We start from the raw sequence: 17,035 nt of genomic DNA, 5'->3' as shown, positions 1-17,035 counted from the left end.
TGCAGTAAGACGTGTCTAGACTTAAGATAATAAGCAAGTGATTCCCTAAGAATGATAAGCAGGTAATTTTTGACACGAAATGATAAGCAAAACTTTTGACATGCAGACACGGTCGAAGTCCAGACTCACTAATACATCTAAACAACTATCAGTTAGACACACTAATGCAAGACCTGGTTCGCTAAGACCACCGCTCTGATACCACATGTCATACCCCGTCCAAAATCTTTCTGAATGAATACAATAACATCTGGTACCATCGCGATGAACTGACTTCTATATGCCATAAACGACTCCATGTAAATGAGCAAATGCACAGCGGAAGATTTCTTTCATACCTGAGAATAAACATGCTTTCAAGTGTCAACCAAAAGGTTGGTGAGTTCATAGGTTTATCATAAAACAATAAAATTCATCATTTTGATAGACCACAAGATTTAAATGCTGCATGGTACAAATGGGCCCGAATCCTATACCCACCTGTAATGTACATGCGATATCCTTTAAATACAGTACACTTTTCTTGTGCACGAAACCATTTTTCATAAATCTTAGTAACCGTACACATATCTCGTGCACAAAAACTAATACACATAACCTATGTATAAAAATAATTCTCTCGATACATAACATTCACATCATCTGGTGGCAATTATCATGTCCACATAATTCAATGGTGGCAATTATCATGTCCACTTAATTCAATGGTGGCAATTATCATGTCCACATAATTCAATAATAATCCGCAGAACTTCTGTCTGCATAATAATTCATTCGAGGAATGTTTTACTTGTGTCTATCTCGTCAAACATTTATAAAAGCATTTCATGTATTCGCAGTTCAAAATATATTTCAAAAGCATTTAATAAAGCAGTTGTAAAAACAGTGCATGTATTCTCAGTCCCAAAAATGTAAAGAGTAAAAGGGAATCAAATGAACTCACGATACGATATTTTGTAGTAAAAATATGCATACGATGGAACTGAACAATGCAAGGTTGGCCTCGGATTCACGAACCTATATCATTTGTATATATATTAACACACATAATCGTAATCGAATAAATATATATTATTATTAATGATATACTTGTTAAATTATTTGTTATATAGATGTAGATATATTTAATTTTCATATTTTATTTAACTAGTGTTTATCTTTCATTATAACATATTAATAATAATAATAATTTATGTTAGGGTTTATATATGATATAATATATATGTATATATTAATTGATATATTTTATATATAGCTTAGTTACTATCTTTTTTATAATAAAATTATAGTGATATGTAATATTATTATTCTTGTAATGTATTTTTATATAAAAATATCTATTTGTAATAATACTAATAATAATAACTATGAATATAACAATTTTACTACTAATGATAATAATGATAATAATAATAGTCATAATCATAATCATAACAATAATCATAATACATATATTAATAGTAAAAATGATAAAATTAATAATAACCATATTAATAATACTAATAATACTTTATGATATTACGTAGCAATAACAATAATGATAATAATATTAATAATAATCATAAAAATAATTAATAATAATGACAATAGAAATAAAAATTAAGAGTGTATATCCTTTAAAAGCATTTTCCAAAAAAGAATTGCGCGAGACAAGACTCGAACCCGAGACCTCTCGTTCACCCAGTAATCCATCAAACCATCCCTCCGTCCATTCTTTTCCGATATAATTTGTAACCCAAATATAATTATCCTACTATCTGTCTCAGCCCAATAATACAAACATAATATGGCCCAATAAGCCATATCATCTAAGCCCAACTACAAATAGTCCAGTACACATTTAATTAGCTGTAGTTTATGTTTGTGTTAAAAAAATTCAGAATTTTGACATCGACATCATTATCATGTATCATCATATTCATCATACGTTACCATCATCTATATCATACATGATCATTATCTACACCCATCACTATTCATCTTCTTCTTTACTCGCCATCATCATCATTCTCGTTTATACAGAGATAGAAGCAAATAAGCGTGCTATAGTGGAAAACAAACTGCATAGCAGCTGTAGCCATAGAAGGTTCGGGTAGCATAGAAATCAAGCTGTACAACCGTAGTAACAGGTCACTGTTCATCGTCTTCCCCAATCAGCATCTTCGTTAAACATTATCACAACTTTCCATCATCATCCTATTGTCATACATTCATCATCATCACTCCGTTCCTTGTTTGGAAACAGAAAAAAAAGACACAACCCAGTAGCAGCGAAAAGGAAATTTAAATGGGTTTGTGATGGTCGTTTAATTTAAACCGAAATAGTAGTTGAGGAGGATCGTAGGGTCTTGTAATGGTGTTGTGGTGGTGTTTGGGTGGTGGTGATCTTCACGGCTGAGCAGACTAAATGAAGAAAAATAATAATAATAATAATAATAATAATAATAATAATGATAATAATAATAATAATAATAATAATAATAATAATAATAATAATAATAATAATAATAATAATAATAATAATAATGGTGGAGGTCGATGGTGTATGAATGTGGTGTTGACGATGGGTTGATAGGTGTGAGTCGATGATGATTGATCAAACAAGAGGCAGGATACAGTAGCAACCATGTGTTGTTTATGAACTAGCAGTTAGAATCAGATGACGAGAGGAAAAGAGAGAGGGGAAAAGGAAGAAAAAAAATGGCGAAGGTGGTGGTTTTCTTGGTGGTCCTCTAATGGTGTAGAGTGGTTGTCTAGGGTGGCTCGAAGTGGGGTTGTGGTTTGGTTTGGTGTTCAGTTTAAACAGAAACAGAAAATAGTAAAGAGAAGACGATGGTGGTGATTAAATGAGTTATATGATGGGTTGTGAGGTTTCGAACCATAACGTGAGAAGTAGCAGGAACAAAACCACAATAATAACATATGGGTGTTCATTTTAGGGTGACGTATGAACCAAAACAAAAACTAGTAGCAGCTGTAGTAGATGTCCGAAGGTGTATGGGTCTTGTTCGAATGGCTATAACACAACAGTAAGAGTGGTTCGAGTAGTAACAAATGATTTTTGGTGTTGAGTTGTTAGATATGAGATGGGTGGTACATAAGGAGCTAGCTCATGAACTTGTGGTTAACTCAGGGCTTTAACTGATGGGTGAAGTGGGGCGACGCACAGATGGTGGTTTGTGATGATGACGGCTTGGTTTGGTTCTTGGCTCAAACAAGGGAAGGTGGCGATGATGTTTGTTATATTGAGTGATCCATTTCCAACATATGTATATATATATATATTATATATGTAGTAATAAACAACAATAATTGAGTGAAGTTTGGTATTAAATTTAACAACGAAAACAGTAAGCAATTAGTAGCAGTAGATGATAAAAGGTAGTCCAGTGTGTGGACAACAAAACAAACATAATATATATGTGTATATCTAGATAGATAGATGCATGTGATAAAATAGGATGGTAACAAAAACATTGAAAGAAATTTAAATAAACACTACATGTTAAATGTAAAAAGGGAGTCAATCACTTTCTCTTTTAAAAATTTATTTGCCGACATAATTATTTTCATTTATCACGGACTGGTACTTCGTGCTCCGTTGTTAAACAGTGATGATTAAAAGTCTTCAGAAAAATCTCAAACTTTCACAGTAATTATCTTTATTTATTTCGGTCATTATGGTATAAAATTCGATCCATAATTTGTTAAATAAAAATTACATCAACTGTCCCTCTCAATTCGGGGTAAAATATAAAAAGTTTTAAAATTTAACAAACAACTCTTAAATACATTTTTTAGTAAGTCTATAATTTATAGAACTCATTTTCGGATCACCGTTTATTTTAAAATCATATAAGTTCGTATTTAACTTGTTTAACATCTATCGAATGGCAGTTGAGTGTTACCGTCGTTTACTAAATAGATTCGAAATTTCTTAAATATATATAACATACATTATATGTTCACTTTTATAATAAATTTTAATATATCTTATATTAATTTACATATTTATTTATAACAAATTGTATATTGTATATAATAGTTTATTAATATTCTTATGCATAATTATTTATATTTACTTATTTATATATATTTATCTATTTACAAATAATGGTTCGTGAATAGTCGGGAATAGTCAAGGTCAAATGATTACATGAATATTGTTTCAAAACTTTTGAGACTCCACATTACAGACTTTGCTTATCTTGTCGAAATCATATAAGATATAAGTTTAAATTTGGTCGGAAATTCCCGGGTCATCACAACGGTGCACGACCAACTAACCGATGATCTAGTTGAGCATATTTGGAACCTTCCGTCCGCATTCCGCACAATGAATGGTTAAATTTATGTAATGGTTAAATTTTATGTAATGGTTAAATTTTATGTAATGGTTAATTTTATATGTTTTTAATTATATGTAATATAATTTGTAAGCATAATAAAATAAAAAAGAAAAAGAAAAAATAAAATTGGTGGGACCTATTTGACACTGGACGGGCGTCAGGGTTATTTTGGTGTCAGAGGGTGACACTGCCACGTCACAGGCAGATTGCACTTTTTGGCCAAAAAGTGGACAATCTGCCTGTGACGTCACAGGCAGGGTTATTCATGGTCTAATGGTAATTGGTGTTGTAAGGAACGTAGTACATATTTTAGGCCAATTGATGAAAAACCAGAACAAAAAACTTAGGGAGAGAATACGGGGGTAGGATTTGTGTTGAATGGGTAACATGTAATAAATGAAACTTTGAACTCTTATTTATAAAGTGTCAGCTCTTCTTCATCTCACTTTCGGTCTCATCTTCATACGAGTTAATTGGCATACTAGATATTACACGTCTATCGTACTACATACTCTATCATTCGTACGCAAGTCTTTGACTTCTATGTGAATGACCAGTCAGTTTAACTTTAAATTTAATTTGATCGATCTCATTACTTAAACAATCAACGATAACATCAACAACGTGTATAGAATAACATAAATAAAATATGTAAAATTACAATGTCTCTTTGCATAATTGTTCATGACCAAATGACTTAAATAAATGTACAAACTCGAAATAAACTAGAGACTTACATTATGTACCAACAAACTCCCCCTCGAACCTAATTCATCAAAGACTGAGTTTTCAATCATCTGTCTTCAAGTTTTCTAGCATTGAAATCCAAAGCATAACATACACGAATAACTCATTAATACTCCATAGCGTGTTCCAATTCTCAACTCGAAACAAAATCTTATTGTCATATATGACATACACATCTTCGTCTCACATATTTCTCAGCCATATTGGGTCGAATACCCTAATCGTCTCACGATCTTTATCTCTGTCATTTTCCAATATATGATCGCTTCCTCCAATAGATCATCATAGTACCGCCACTTAAACCTTTAATGAAAATTAGATGACATTCTTCTAATAAGAACTTTTCTCATGATGCTCACATGTTTGCTCTTTACAATCTTCAAAGGAAATCCAGTCACACGATTCTTTCTTGTCTTATGGTGATATATCTCCAGAAACTCATCTTTAAAGTTCTTCGAGCCGTGTCGGAACTTTCTCGGTTGTTTCTAGAACTCTCCAGACATTCCTCCTTCGTCATAATAAATCATCTCCAGTCTAGCAACTTGCATCATCTCGTAATAAGGTAGCATCTTGAAATCACAAGGAAGCTCAAAGTAGTCGATTCCCCGTTCTTTCTTTATCGCATATACTTTCAAATCCTCCTGATATGCATAGTTGATTATCTTTCCTTGCGAAGTTCTTGAATCCTTTATCTCATAGTACTTCTTGAAATTTGGTTCGAGGACTGGTTTCTCCATATGTTTCTTCACACTAACACATGGTCATAGCAAAAGCTTCATAGATATGAAAAGTCATAACAAATGCCTCAACATAGTAACACATATTATAACACATATTTTAATAACTAAATCATCACACGCATATCAGATTACCAAACACCTACGTACAGTATAAAATATAAAAACAAACTTATATATATATATATATATATATATATGTGTGTGTGTGTGTGTGTGTGTGTGTACAGCCGTATAAGTAGATCCTTTACTCCTCCCTAGAACTTGAAGAAAGCACATTATCTGTATACGGAGTAAATTATAATGTTAGAACTTTTTTACCAATCATTTTCATAGGCGGAGCTATACTTTAAGTCATGAGAGACTCGACATATTTTTGAAAAATAGCCATGAATATTTATTTATATTGTATGTTATAATAAAGTAACATAGCATTTCTTTCTAGTCTGTTTATTTTCATCTGTGAAGTACTTCTTATATTGAACAAAATTATTGTTAATTTACAATAATTTCATTTTGTTTTCCTTTCATCTCCATACTATTTACTTTAATTTCCTTTTGTTTTTTTAGTTTATTCTTAAAAAGGACTTACAAATTTTATACATTTTTATTTATTTTTAAACTTTATAAATTACAACTACTAATTTACTCTTTGTTATAAACTATCTCTTTTGAAATAGTTATAATTATTATTAGAGTTAATTATACTATTGGTTCCTGTAATTTACTCAAAATTATATCGGTGGTCCTTTACTTTTTAAAATTATACTTGTAATCCATGTGGTTTTTAATATGCACAACGATGGTCCTATTTTTAACTTCTATTTGGTTTCTCCGTTAACCTATCACATGTGTCGAGCACATTATGGTTAATTATGCAATCTTGCCCATATAGTACATCCATGATTCATTATTCGTAGAAAAAAAACCCAATAGTACACAACTTCCATCAAGTCACCAATAATCAACCGTCGCTGCTTTCATCGGCGCCGTTTCGTGCAGGTCCCCGTCATTTTTCTTAATTTTTTTCAACATCTATATATTTATTTAATTGGTCACTTGATTTCGCTACATAATTTCAATAGAAACTTGTCCTTGTAAATATATTGATTTATTTTGTTTTTGATTCTTGCAATCGATTGTTAGTTTCTCATATTCTAGAATTAATTTCATGAAATACTTGAATTTAAGTTCGTTTCACATATTTTTCTCTGAAATAATTGAATTTGAAATTGAAATTAATTAGAATTTAAGGATGCCTCACATATTTTTCCTAAAATGAAGTCTGATATAACACAATGGTCCGGTCTGCGGATCCGCAAACCCGGCCTGAACAGGCCTAAAAATATCGAGTTTCGGGTTTCCTCATCGGGTACAGGTTTATTTGCCATCCCTAATCGGAAGCGAAAGGCATAACTTGAAGAGAGAGACACACATCGTGTGGGTGGATACTGGATAGGACTATAGGAGTGATCACGTCATAAAAAATAGTATGAATGACCATAATGTCATTAAACTTTTGCAAAAATGTGACAATTTCACCAAACAAGTCATTTTCATTACTATTAATTGGTAAGTGTTCAATTGGATAAATTATACTTGTACAGGTAATAAGCCAAAAAGTTGAAACATACATATTATTATATATGCAGTTGGGATTATAGCTTTTTTCTGTAGAAGAACAACGCGTGTGTACATATGTAGCTGGAAGTGAATGTTTGTGTCATCTGGTGAATGTTGAAAGTTGAAACCATGGATTCTTGATCTAGGGGCTCATGGTGTTGCGATGATGTTATACAGTCATGTTTGAACTGAATTTTTATGTCAATTACAAAGGAACGGAGAGATATCTTGATGAGCTCTGGAGACATAGCGTAAATCTTACGAAACCCATCACCTTCTTTTGATGTATGGGCTTTTTACTTAATTTTATATTGCTTAATTGTATTTTGATATATAGTCCTTTTGAGGTATGTCACTTATGGGATGTTTTACTAAGTGTTATCGTTGTGATCATTGTGATATTTGTATTATGTGAAATAGTTAGCAACATAAATGGGGCATGTAACATGAATCCAAACAAAAGTTGCACAAAACATCGTATTGTTTTGTTGTACAATAATAGCCAAACATCATATTGATATACATATTGATTACCACGTACATCAATATGTATAGCAATATGATGTCAGGTTATTATTGCACAACAAAACAATATGATGTTTGTAACTTTTGTTTGGATCCATGTTACCCGCCTCATTTCCGTTGCTAACTATTTCACGTAATATAGATGTCACAATTATCACAACAATAACACTCAACAAACAACCCATAAGTGGCATACCTTAAAAAGACTAATATCAAAATACAATTAAGCAATACAAAATTAAGTCAGCTTAGAACACCATTGTGTTATATCAAACTTCATTTTAGAGAAAATATGTGAGGCATCCTTAAATTCAAATTTGTTTCAAATTCAATTAATTCAGAGATACCATTTGAAACGAAGTTAAAATTGAAGTTAAAATTGAAGCATTCCATGAAATTAATTCCAGAATATGAGAAACTAATAATCAACTGCAAGAATCAAGAAAAAAATAAATCAATATATTTACAAGAACAAGTTTCTATTGAAATTAAGTGACAATATCAAATGATCGATTAAATAAATATATAGATGTTGATAAAAATTAGGAAAAACGACGAGGACCTGAACGAAACGGTGCCGGTGAAAGCAACGACAGTTGATTATTGGTGGTTTGAATGGGAACAAATGGAAGTTGCGCACTATTGAGAGTCTACTTTTTTTTTTTTTTTTTACAGGTAATGGATAAGGGATATATTCTATGGGCAGGATTACATAATTACCCATCATGTGCTCGGGAATCTTAGTGGAGAAAGGAATTTTTTTCAAGACTTAGAAGATCGTGGTATTATTTCTCCTTTTGAGGCTATCTTAGTTGGGGACGACTCCTCAAATGTTTTGAAAGATCGTTAACCGTAATAGAAAAAGAATTGATCGGGATACCATCAATGGAAAGGTGAAGAAATCGGTTCCTTAATGTGGTTTGTTGGAAGTTATGGTTTGTTTCGATTATTAGGTTTTATGTAGGCGTTTAGCTTATTTGTTTCTTGATTTTTTCTTTGCATAGTTTAAGACACGTTGATAGATATTATAGTTTTTTGTTTTTTCTCGATTTCTAGGTTTGAGCCTCTACGCAATTGTTCTGTATTTTTTGATTGAGAAAGTTTTCTTTTAAAAAACGTTTTTGTTTCTAAATAAGTTTGCGTTATTTTAGAAAAAATATACTTATATTACGTATACACAAATAGTAAGAGGACTAAAATGCAATATTATAATCCATTCCCAAATCTCTATAAAAACCCGGATTCACTCTCCTTGCGAACAACATTACAGCATTTAACCTTCCTAGCAAATAATAAGTCCCCAAAACCAAAAACCCCTAAAACTCTTCAAACCCTTCTTCCGTACATCTTCAATTTAATTTTCAAAATAATAAATTGTTATAAATCAACAATGCCTCGTGTTTCAAAGAGGAAATCGGAACCTGTTAGATCATCTGAGCCTGGTTAGTTACTTTTACATATGTTTTTCATTAAATCGAAAATAAAATGGGCAGTATTATCTATTTTGTTTTTTTCTTTTTGTTTATTTGTTTGTTAGTACATATCGTGGCGTTACTGTAATTGCACGATTCACGTAGCCGATAATATTATGTTTATATATATATATGTATGTAGGTTTGTATATAATTGTGTTTATGTTGATCGAATCATATCTAATTGTGGGAATACGTGTTCAATTAGAGGTTTAGTTGATTGAATCTGAATTATGTGTATTTGAATAGACACGTGGAAGAGGTTAGGGTTTTTTGTTAGTTTTGTGTGTATAATGTAGGTGTATGATATTAGTATCTTGTGAAGATACGTACTACGAAATGTTGAAAATTGTTTATTAGGATGCTATGTTTATATTGAGAATGTGACTATCTTTCAAAAAAAATTGAGAATGTGACTAGGCTTTTGTTATCTACTGATTCCGTCGAGAATAGGGATAATAAAGGTTTGAATACGATAGTGGTACCTGGAGAAGTTTGTTGTTGGTAATGGATTGCGTATGTAGGGTTTTGACTCAAGGATGTGAGTTTGATGCTTGCAAAAGAAAAAGAAATCGCATATGTGATCACAATTTAGTCGTGCTATGCTGATTGGGATATATTGGGGAGAATGTGATGATGTGGACTGTGGAGTGATTCTTGAGGGGTAAGGGGACTTAAATTAGTGTTGCAGATGGTAACACCGATGTGTTACAAGGTGAATGAGGGTATGATGATGGAAGTAATTTTAGAAATTGATGAGGATGAAGGTTTGTCTTTGTAATAGTCATTCTGCATTCCGTTTGCGTTTGGTACTACTTGATAGAATACTAAAGCCTAATATTAGTAAATAGACACAAATTGACAATGCTGACTCATAAATGATAAGTCAGTTTGACAAGCATTTTCCCTCCAATGTTGATAAGTAGCTCATCGTGTCACTCTTCCCTTGATTCGTCTCTTTGTTCGTTTGCTTCACTCTTTCATTCATTTCTCGAAACCTATATGTACAGCTAGTGGAATTGTACCTTGTCCAGTCATTGTTCGTCATAGATTCATCTTTGCTTTATTGTTCTACAGCTGCAAAGAAACAAACAAAGGAAGTGGAGCGAATAGACAGCTTATTTGCGTCATATGCTAATGCTTCACTAGACTTGATTGAGTAAGTCTATATTTAATTATTTGAAGTGTTACTATTATATTTTGGCAGCATTTTATCGGGTTGTTGGAAGGTAGATTTTTATGGTGTAAATTATATATAGTATTTTTTGTCTGTTGTAGTCCAGAAGGAATTGAGAAGCTTTGTTCTGATCTTTCTGTTGAGTACACCGATGTCAGAATCTTGATGCTTGCTTGGTATGTTGTTTTTTTCCACATAATTTGGATGAATCTTAAAGGAGATATATGTATAAGTATTGACACTTGAGTTATTGTAGGAAGATGAATGCTAAGAAGCAGGGGTACTTTACACAGGTATGCTGCAGGTGTGTTTAATATGGGTCAAAGTTTTACTATTATACTACTATATTTTTTTTCTATCTTAGTTCACTATTAAATTATGCTTAAGGATATCATGTTCTGTTCCCTTGGCATGCTTTACATTAAATCATTTATCCTTGTCTTATCAGGATGAATGGCGGGCGGGTCTAAAGTCACTACATGCTGACACTGTTCGAAAGTTGAAAAATAAACTCCCTGAGTTGCAGAAAGAGGTATTTTTCTATCTTGTTTCCCAGTCGTAATTGTATATCTGCATGTAGAAATCTTTTATGCCGAGTTAGAACTTTCTAATAATCTTGTTTTGAATTTGAATTTGAATGTCCTTTGAGAAGGTGGCTAAGAAAGAAAATTTCGAGGATTTCTATTACTTTTCTTTCCGTTACTGTTTGACTGGTAAGCTTCATATTTTTTACTCGAATGGAAGAACTCTTTCATATTAATAAAATTCTGCATTGTCAAATGTCTGTTTTTTACATATTTCAGAGGATAAGCAGAAGACCTTAGATATCGAGAGTGCTTGCATGTTGCTCGATCTTGTTCTAGGGCCGTATTTTCGTCTTCAAGTAGACTCATTCGTCGAGTATCTAAAGGTCTGTAGCTAATTTTCCATCTATGTTTTTCTTTGTGAGTATATTCATTTATTCATAATTTTGGTGGTATATTATATGTATCTGTCAGATCCAGAAGGAGTATAAGGCGATAAATATGGATCAGTGGACAAACTTTCTCCGTTTTTGTCAGGAGGTAATCTGCTAATTGTTATTTCTGTTGAATAAAAGATGCTTCATTCAAGTAGAATTGGTTAAGAAGGGTGGTTGGGTGATGAGTTAGAATGGGGATTTTTGTATGGGTGATAATACGTTGGGTTCACCATGAACACTTTTTTGGGGGCACTTAAGTTAAAATAAACTTAATCAGTGTGTCAAAAATATTATTTATAAATATATTCTTGTTTAGTATAATGATTTAGTGGTTGAGTTTTTCTATCCATTTTGACTCGCTTCCCGGTTTGACCTGTTATATACAATGTGTAACCTGAATTGAAGAGGCCATCAAAGGAGGAAAATATCACTAATTGGGACTCTCGTATTGTTTGACTTTTTGAACGCGTGACAAGAGTTAGTTTCAGTTATAAGGGCATTAAGTATGTTATTATAATCATTGTGCATTTTGGACGTTTCTTTGTAATTTGTATTGTGCAGATAGAGTTTCCAGATCTTGTGAAGTATGATGCCTGCCAAGCATGGCCTTTGATTCTCGACAATTTTGTAGACTGGCTGAGAGGAAAGTCCACGTCAGCATAATATTTTGATATGTGATTACCCTCATTGTATGTTGCTGCTTATACAAGGTATAATTGATACAATGGTGCTGGAATAGTTCCTATTTTGGTCATTGCCAGACATTTTACATTATTTTATCTGAAGATTGTGTATACGGACTTAACTGACTAGGATGTATTTTCTTGGCAGGAATTATATACAACGCTTACAAATGTCAATTTTGCTGAGAAATGAGAATGAATACCTTTTTCACTACCCTGTACTCACTTTGTTGTGCCAAAAGGCATCTTTTTACACCTTTGTTCGATCTGTTTTTTCAGTCTTACTTCGTTGAACGTAAAGCAATGTTACTTTTTGACACAGATATTATCAGTTTGTTCTGACTTCGGTTTAAAAATACATGTCATGTGGAGGTGGTTTGTCAATCTACCTTGATGTTCAAAAAATATAAAAATTTAGATCAATATTTCGAGTGGTAATGATGATAATAATGATGATGATAATATTAGTCTATTAGTTTTATCATTTCAATTTTTTCAACTAAATCTACGCTTTTGTGCCGTTCTCAAAAAAATCATCTACACCTTTGTTACCAATTACCATACATGACTACATATGTTAAATTATCTGATTGAAGTGTATGCTTAATGAGCTGTTTATTTAATTTTTTGAACATCAAGGTAGTTATAGTTTAGTTATTATAAACATTAACAATCAAAACGATTGTAACCATCGTTTGTATCAACCACTTCATACAAACTTGGTAGTTAACTACTTTTTTTTTTTTGAACAGCCATTTTATAAACAACCTCAACCTAGCAAGTCGCTAGAAGAGGCGCACAAAACAAAGAGTTACAAAGGATTATGAAACCAAACGGTCCTAGATAAATTACATTTGCTTCTATATCTAATCCAAGAAAATGAAAAATTACATATAGAATCAAAAAGATCACATTTCTTCAATTTTTGAGTACCGAAAATCATCCCGTTTCTGAACCGCCACATAATCCACATATATGCTGCTCCAATGACGTACGCATGATCCATCTGTTTTCTCGAACACGACCAAGCATCCAACCAAGCTATCCAAAGCAACCATGAGTCGAACGAAGGAATACCAACATTAGTCCACACTTGAATCCTTGACCACACCTCTTTAGCAACTGGGCAACCAAACAAAGTGTGATCCAAAGACTCAATAGCATAAGAGCAAGATGGACAATTAATTTGTTGAATCTCCAATCCTTTTTTTGACAAATTGAGACGTGTTGGGAGCTTATCGAGAGCCACCCTCCACAGAAAAATATTGACTTTGCGCGGTAGAATTGATACCCATTTAGTCGCCACCTGAGCCGTTGGTAACGTAATGTCATCAAAAATCTTTCTACCTGTACAAACTTTGTAGCACCCATCAGTCGTTAATGAGCAAACCCATGTATCTTCCTGTTCGGTTAGCACTAAATGCGAAACAGTAGTCAACAAATCTTCAACTTCAGCAAGATGTCGACATGACCGCAACGGACGAATCCAATTCCATTGCCAATCACCATTAACGAACCTGTCCGCAACTAAGCAGTCATCATTAGCATCAAGTTTAAAAATACGATTGTACCTCATAGCCAACGAAGTATCTCCAACCCACACGTCTTTCCAAAATCTTGAATTCAAACCGTTGCCAACTTTCTTCTTAAAAACGTCATGACGAATGATGTTCTTGTCATTCAAACAACTCCATGATGAAACAATGTTTCCCCAGACGCTTGACTTATGTAGCCTGTGATTCGTGCCAATACCTTCACGACCATAAATCTCTTTAATAGCCCGTGTCCATAACATATCAGGTTTATTCAAAAATCGCCATTTCCATTTTAACAAAAGAGCCATATTGAAAGCTTTCAAACTCCCAATGTTTAGACCTCCCTTTTCATATTGAGCAAGAATTTGCTCCCACCTGACCCATGCCATTTTTGAGTTCCCTGAATCTCCGCCCCAAAAAAATCTCATTCGACTACTTTCTAGACATTTTAAAACCCCTGAAGGGCACTTAAATAAGGACAGTAAATAAATGCCTAATCCTCCCAATACAGCTTTTATGAGTGTCAACCTACCTCCAGAAGACAACAAATTCGCCTTCCATGATGACAACTTTTTTTCGAACCTAGCTGTTAACTCAGCCCAATTATGCAATGAATTCATGTTTGCGCCTAAAGGTAAGCCCAAATACTTGAACGGTAGATTGCCCGCTAAACAACCTGTTTGTGTTGCCATAATTTCCAGTTCCGAAGGAATAACACCTATTCCGTAAACATTTGATTTCTCCATGTTGATCTTCAACCCCGATGCACGATAAAAAACATTCAAAATCTGGACAATGTTCGACATGTTCATTGAGTTCCACTCCGATACGATCACTACATCATCTGCATAAAAAAGATGTGAAACATTAAAGTTAGCTGCACCAACTGATGCTCCTTGAAACAACCCCGAGTCGACGCCTTCTTCCAGCATAAAATGTAGTCCTTCCATCACAATCAAAAAAAGAAAAGGACTTAAAGGATCACCCTGGCGAAGTCCCTTTCTGATAGGAAACTCCTCAGTCGGACTACCGTTTATCAGGACCGAAGACCTCGCTGAATTAAGGCACATTTTGATCCACGTTCTCCATTTCGAACCAAAACCCATTCGCATCATCATATAATCCAAAAATTTCCAATTAACCGAATCGTACGCTTTTTCGAAGTCAACTTTGAATATCATGAGTTTCCGATTCTTCCTTTTATACCATTCGATAACTTCACTCAAGATTAGAGGCCCATCTAAAATCTGACGCCCTGTTATGAACGCCGATTGGACATCGCTGATTATCTTATTTATAACTCGGGACAATCTATGTTCAAGCACCTTTGCAATAATCTTATAAAGCATACCGATTAATGAAATGGGTCTAAAATCCTTAATAACCATTGGTTTCGACACCTTTGACTCTACCTTAAAGTTATGGTCACAAAAAACATATAAATAAAGATGTTCATACGGAGTAATATGCTTAACGTTGCTATTTCAGAAACCTCGAATACGACAATATGCTTAAGGAATATTGACTTGAAGCCAAGTACCAATTGTCATCCTAACTTGTTTACTAGCATTACAATCCATGATAACATGATTTATGGTCTCAACATCAGTCCCACACCAAACACAATTTGGGTCCAAAAGCTGCAAAATTTTTGCGCACCAAGTTATCTTTGGTGGCTAACCGATACAACCTCAATCGCCACACAAACACTCTAACTTTGATGGGAATAAATTTGTTCCAATAAGTTTCAAATGAAAACGGAGCAAAGTGATTAGAGTCAATAAGGTATCTAACATTGAAACCGAAAATATCTGTGACTCGTCACCATGCCAAATTCACGAGTCCGAATCAGAAGTAATTGAAACCATAGACAGCAAATTGAGCAGCTCTGAGTAATTTTGGAGCTAATGACCTCCTCTCAGCAAATTTGAGCAGCTCTAGAGATTTTATGCATGTTCTGACTAATAATTGCTAGCTGTATATCGTGACTAATACCTATTCCGCCGAACCCATTGCAGGCTCTTATCAACCCCACTCTTCAAACCCGATTTATTCAAGCTTAATCGGTGTGATTATCAGGTTACTCAGGGATTTCGAGGACCCCGACTAATCTAAATGTACTCAACTGCTCAACAAATGGACGAACTTGAAGACAAGCTAGCTTTAGAAGTAGAACGACCAACACGCAAATGCTCTCCATATCTAAACTCTTTCGTTTATCTTTTGTTTTCCAAGAGGATTACAGTTATACAAATCCTCAAAATAACCTCGCCTACCCTCAATATTAAGTTGAACAATAGTTGTACGACATTGTAGTATTTCTACTTGCAATTACATTACAACTAGAAATCCATCAGTGACTTGATATTCTTAGTTAAGCTATCATCGTGACAATATCATGTTTTTGATTTTTGATCAATGATTAAAGGTGTTTACAAATCAATCAATTGGAAAAGTATTCTGTATTCAAATTGTGTTCAGATTCAGATATACGGAGTATAATGTTTCAAAAAGAAGTAAATACAAAGGAAAAAAGTGAGGGGATGTGAAGTGCAGAATAGGGGTTTGTCCCACATCGGTTGGATGTTGAAACCAAGGGGAGTGAAAGTGACTATAAAATGCAAAGAGCTAGACATGAAATAATCACGCAGCTCCGCAATGTTCACAAAGCAAACTATTTTTTCGCCTTTTACTAAAGAATACTGTGTGCACGCTGCTTTTAAGTGACATACGCTCTATTTTTGGAGAGTCCCTTCACCCCAGGGGCTCTTAACCAATCTTTCAGTTTAATCTTTGTTTGTTAGCGGTGGCGAATCTATGATGAAAATTCAATGGGGTTTTAAAAAAATTTCAAGACTAATTATTTTTGAAGTTGTTTACCTCCAAAAACAGTATAAATTTATAAATTTTAAAATAGTTGTTTACCTTCAAAAACAGTATAAATTTTAAAAATATATAAGGTCCTATAAATTTAGTGTTGTCTGTACAATTTGAATTATACAGTATAATTTACCTCCAAAAACACTTATAGTATAATTTACCTCCAAAAACACTTATAGTTAAATTTAGTGGTGTCTGTACAATTTGAATTATACAGTATAATTTTTTTTCCCACTAGTGGGGTCATGGTACCCCACTCCCTAAGCTGTAAATTCGCCCCTGTTTGTTAGGGTTCTTTTCCATTCCAGATATTTGTAAATTAAAATATATAATTGATAATTGATTG

The 17,035-nt window shown here is 33.3% G+C and overlaps 2 protein-coding genes and 1 non-coding gene across 4 annotated transcripts in view; all 3 read left to right on the top strand.

The window, feature by feature from the left end:
- LOC139843080 (protein ALP1-like) overlaps positions 1-3,253 on the top strand; it is a 71,442-nt gene extending 68,189 nt beyond the window's left edge. The window contains exon 3 of the mRNA XM_071833158.1: positions 3,155-3,253. Within this exon, the coding sequence (XP_071689259.1) occupies positions 3,155-3,253 (99 nt within the window). The remainder of the gene's footprint in view (positions 1-3,154) is intronic.
- Positions 3,254-9,258: 6,005 nt separating this feature from the next.
- On the top strand, positions 9,259-12,437 carry LOC139904166 (uncharacterized). Of its 2 annotated transcripts, XM_071886101.1 has the most exons (10): positions 9,259-9,423; positions 10,531-10,612; positions 10,732-10,806; positions 10,887-10,923; positions 11,079-11,162; positions 11,283-11,343; positions 11,434-11,540; positions 11,629-11,694; positions 12,153-12,301; positions 12,423-12,437. In XM_071886101.1, exons 1-9 carry the CDS (start codon positions 9,372-9,374, stop codon positions 12,252-12,254), a joined length of 666 nt encoding a protein of 221 aa, XP_071742202.1. In that variant the 5' UTR covers positions 9,259-9,371; the 3' UTR covers positions 12,255-12,301; positions 12,423-12,437. The 2 variants fall into 2 exon arrangements, with proteins under 2 accessions (XP_071742202.1, XP_071742203.1); XM_071886102.1 differs by lacking the exon at positions 12,423-12,437 and having other exon boundaries at positions 12,153-12,308.
- A 4,020-nt stretch (positions 12,438-16,457) lies between these two features.
- On the top strand, positions 16,458-16,577 carry LOC139846330 (U5 spliceosomal RNA). The gene has a single exon (XR_011759049.1). It is a non-coding gene; the product is annotated as a U5 spliceosomal RNA (small nuclear RNA).
- The last annotated feature ends 458 nt before the right edge of the window (positions 16,578-17,035 follow it).

This window comes from Rutidosis leptorrhynchoides, chromosome 4 (assembly GCF_046630445.1).
Source record: "Rutidosis leptorrhynchoides isolate AG116_Rl617_1_P2 chromosome 4, CSIRO_AGI_Rlap_v1, whole genome shotgun sequence".
Classification (NCBI taxonomy): Eukaryota; Viridiplantae; Streptophyta; class Magnoliopsida; order Asterales; family Asteraceae; genus Rutidosis; species Rutidosis leptorrhynchoides.
Note: the sequence above shows the minus strand (reverse complement) of the source record. Positions and strands in the feature narration are given on the sequence as shown.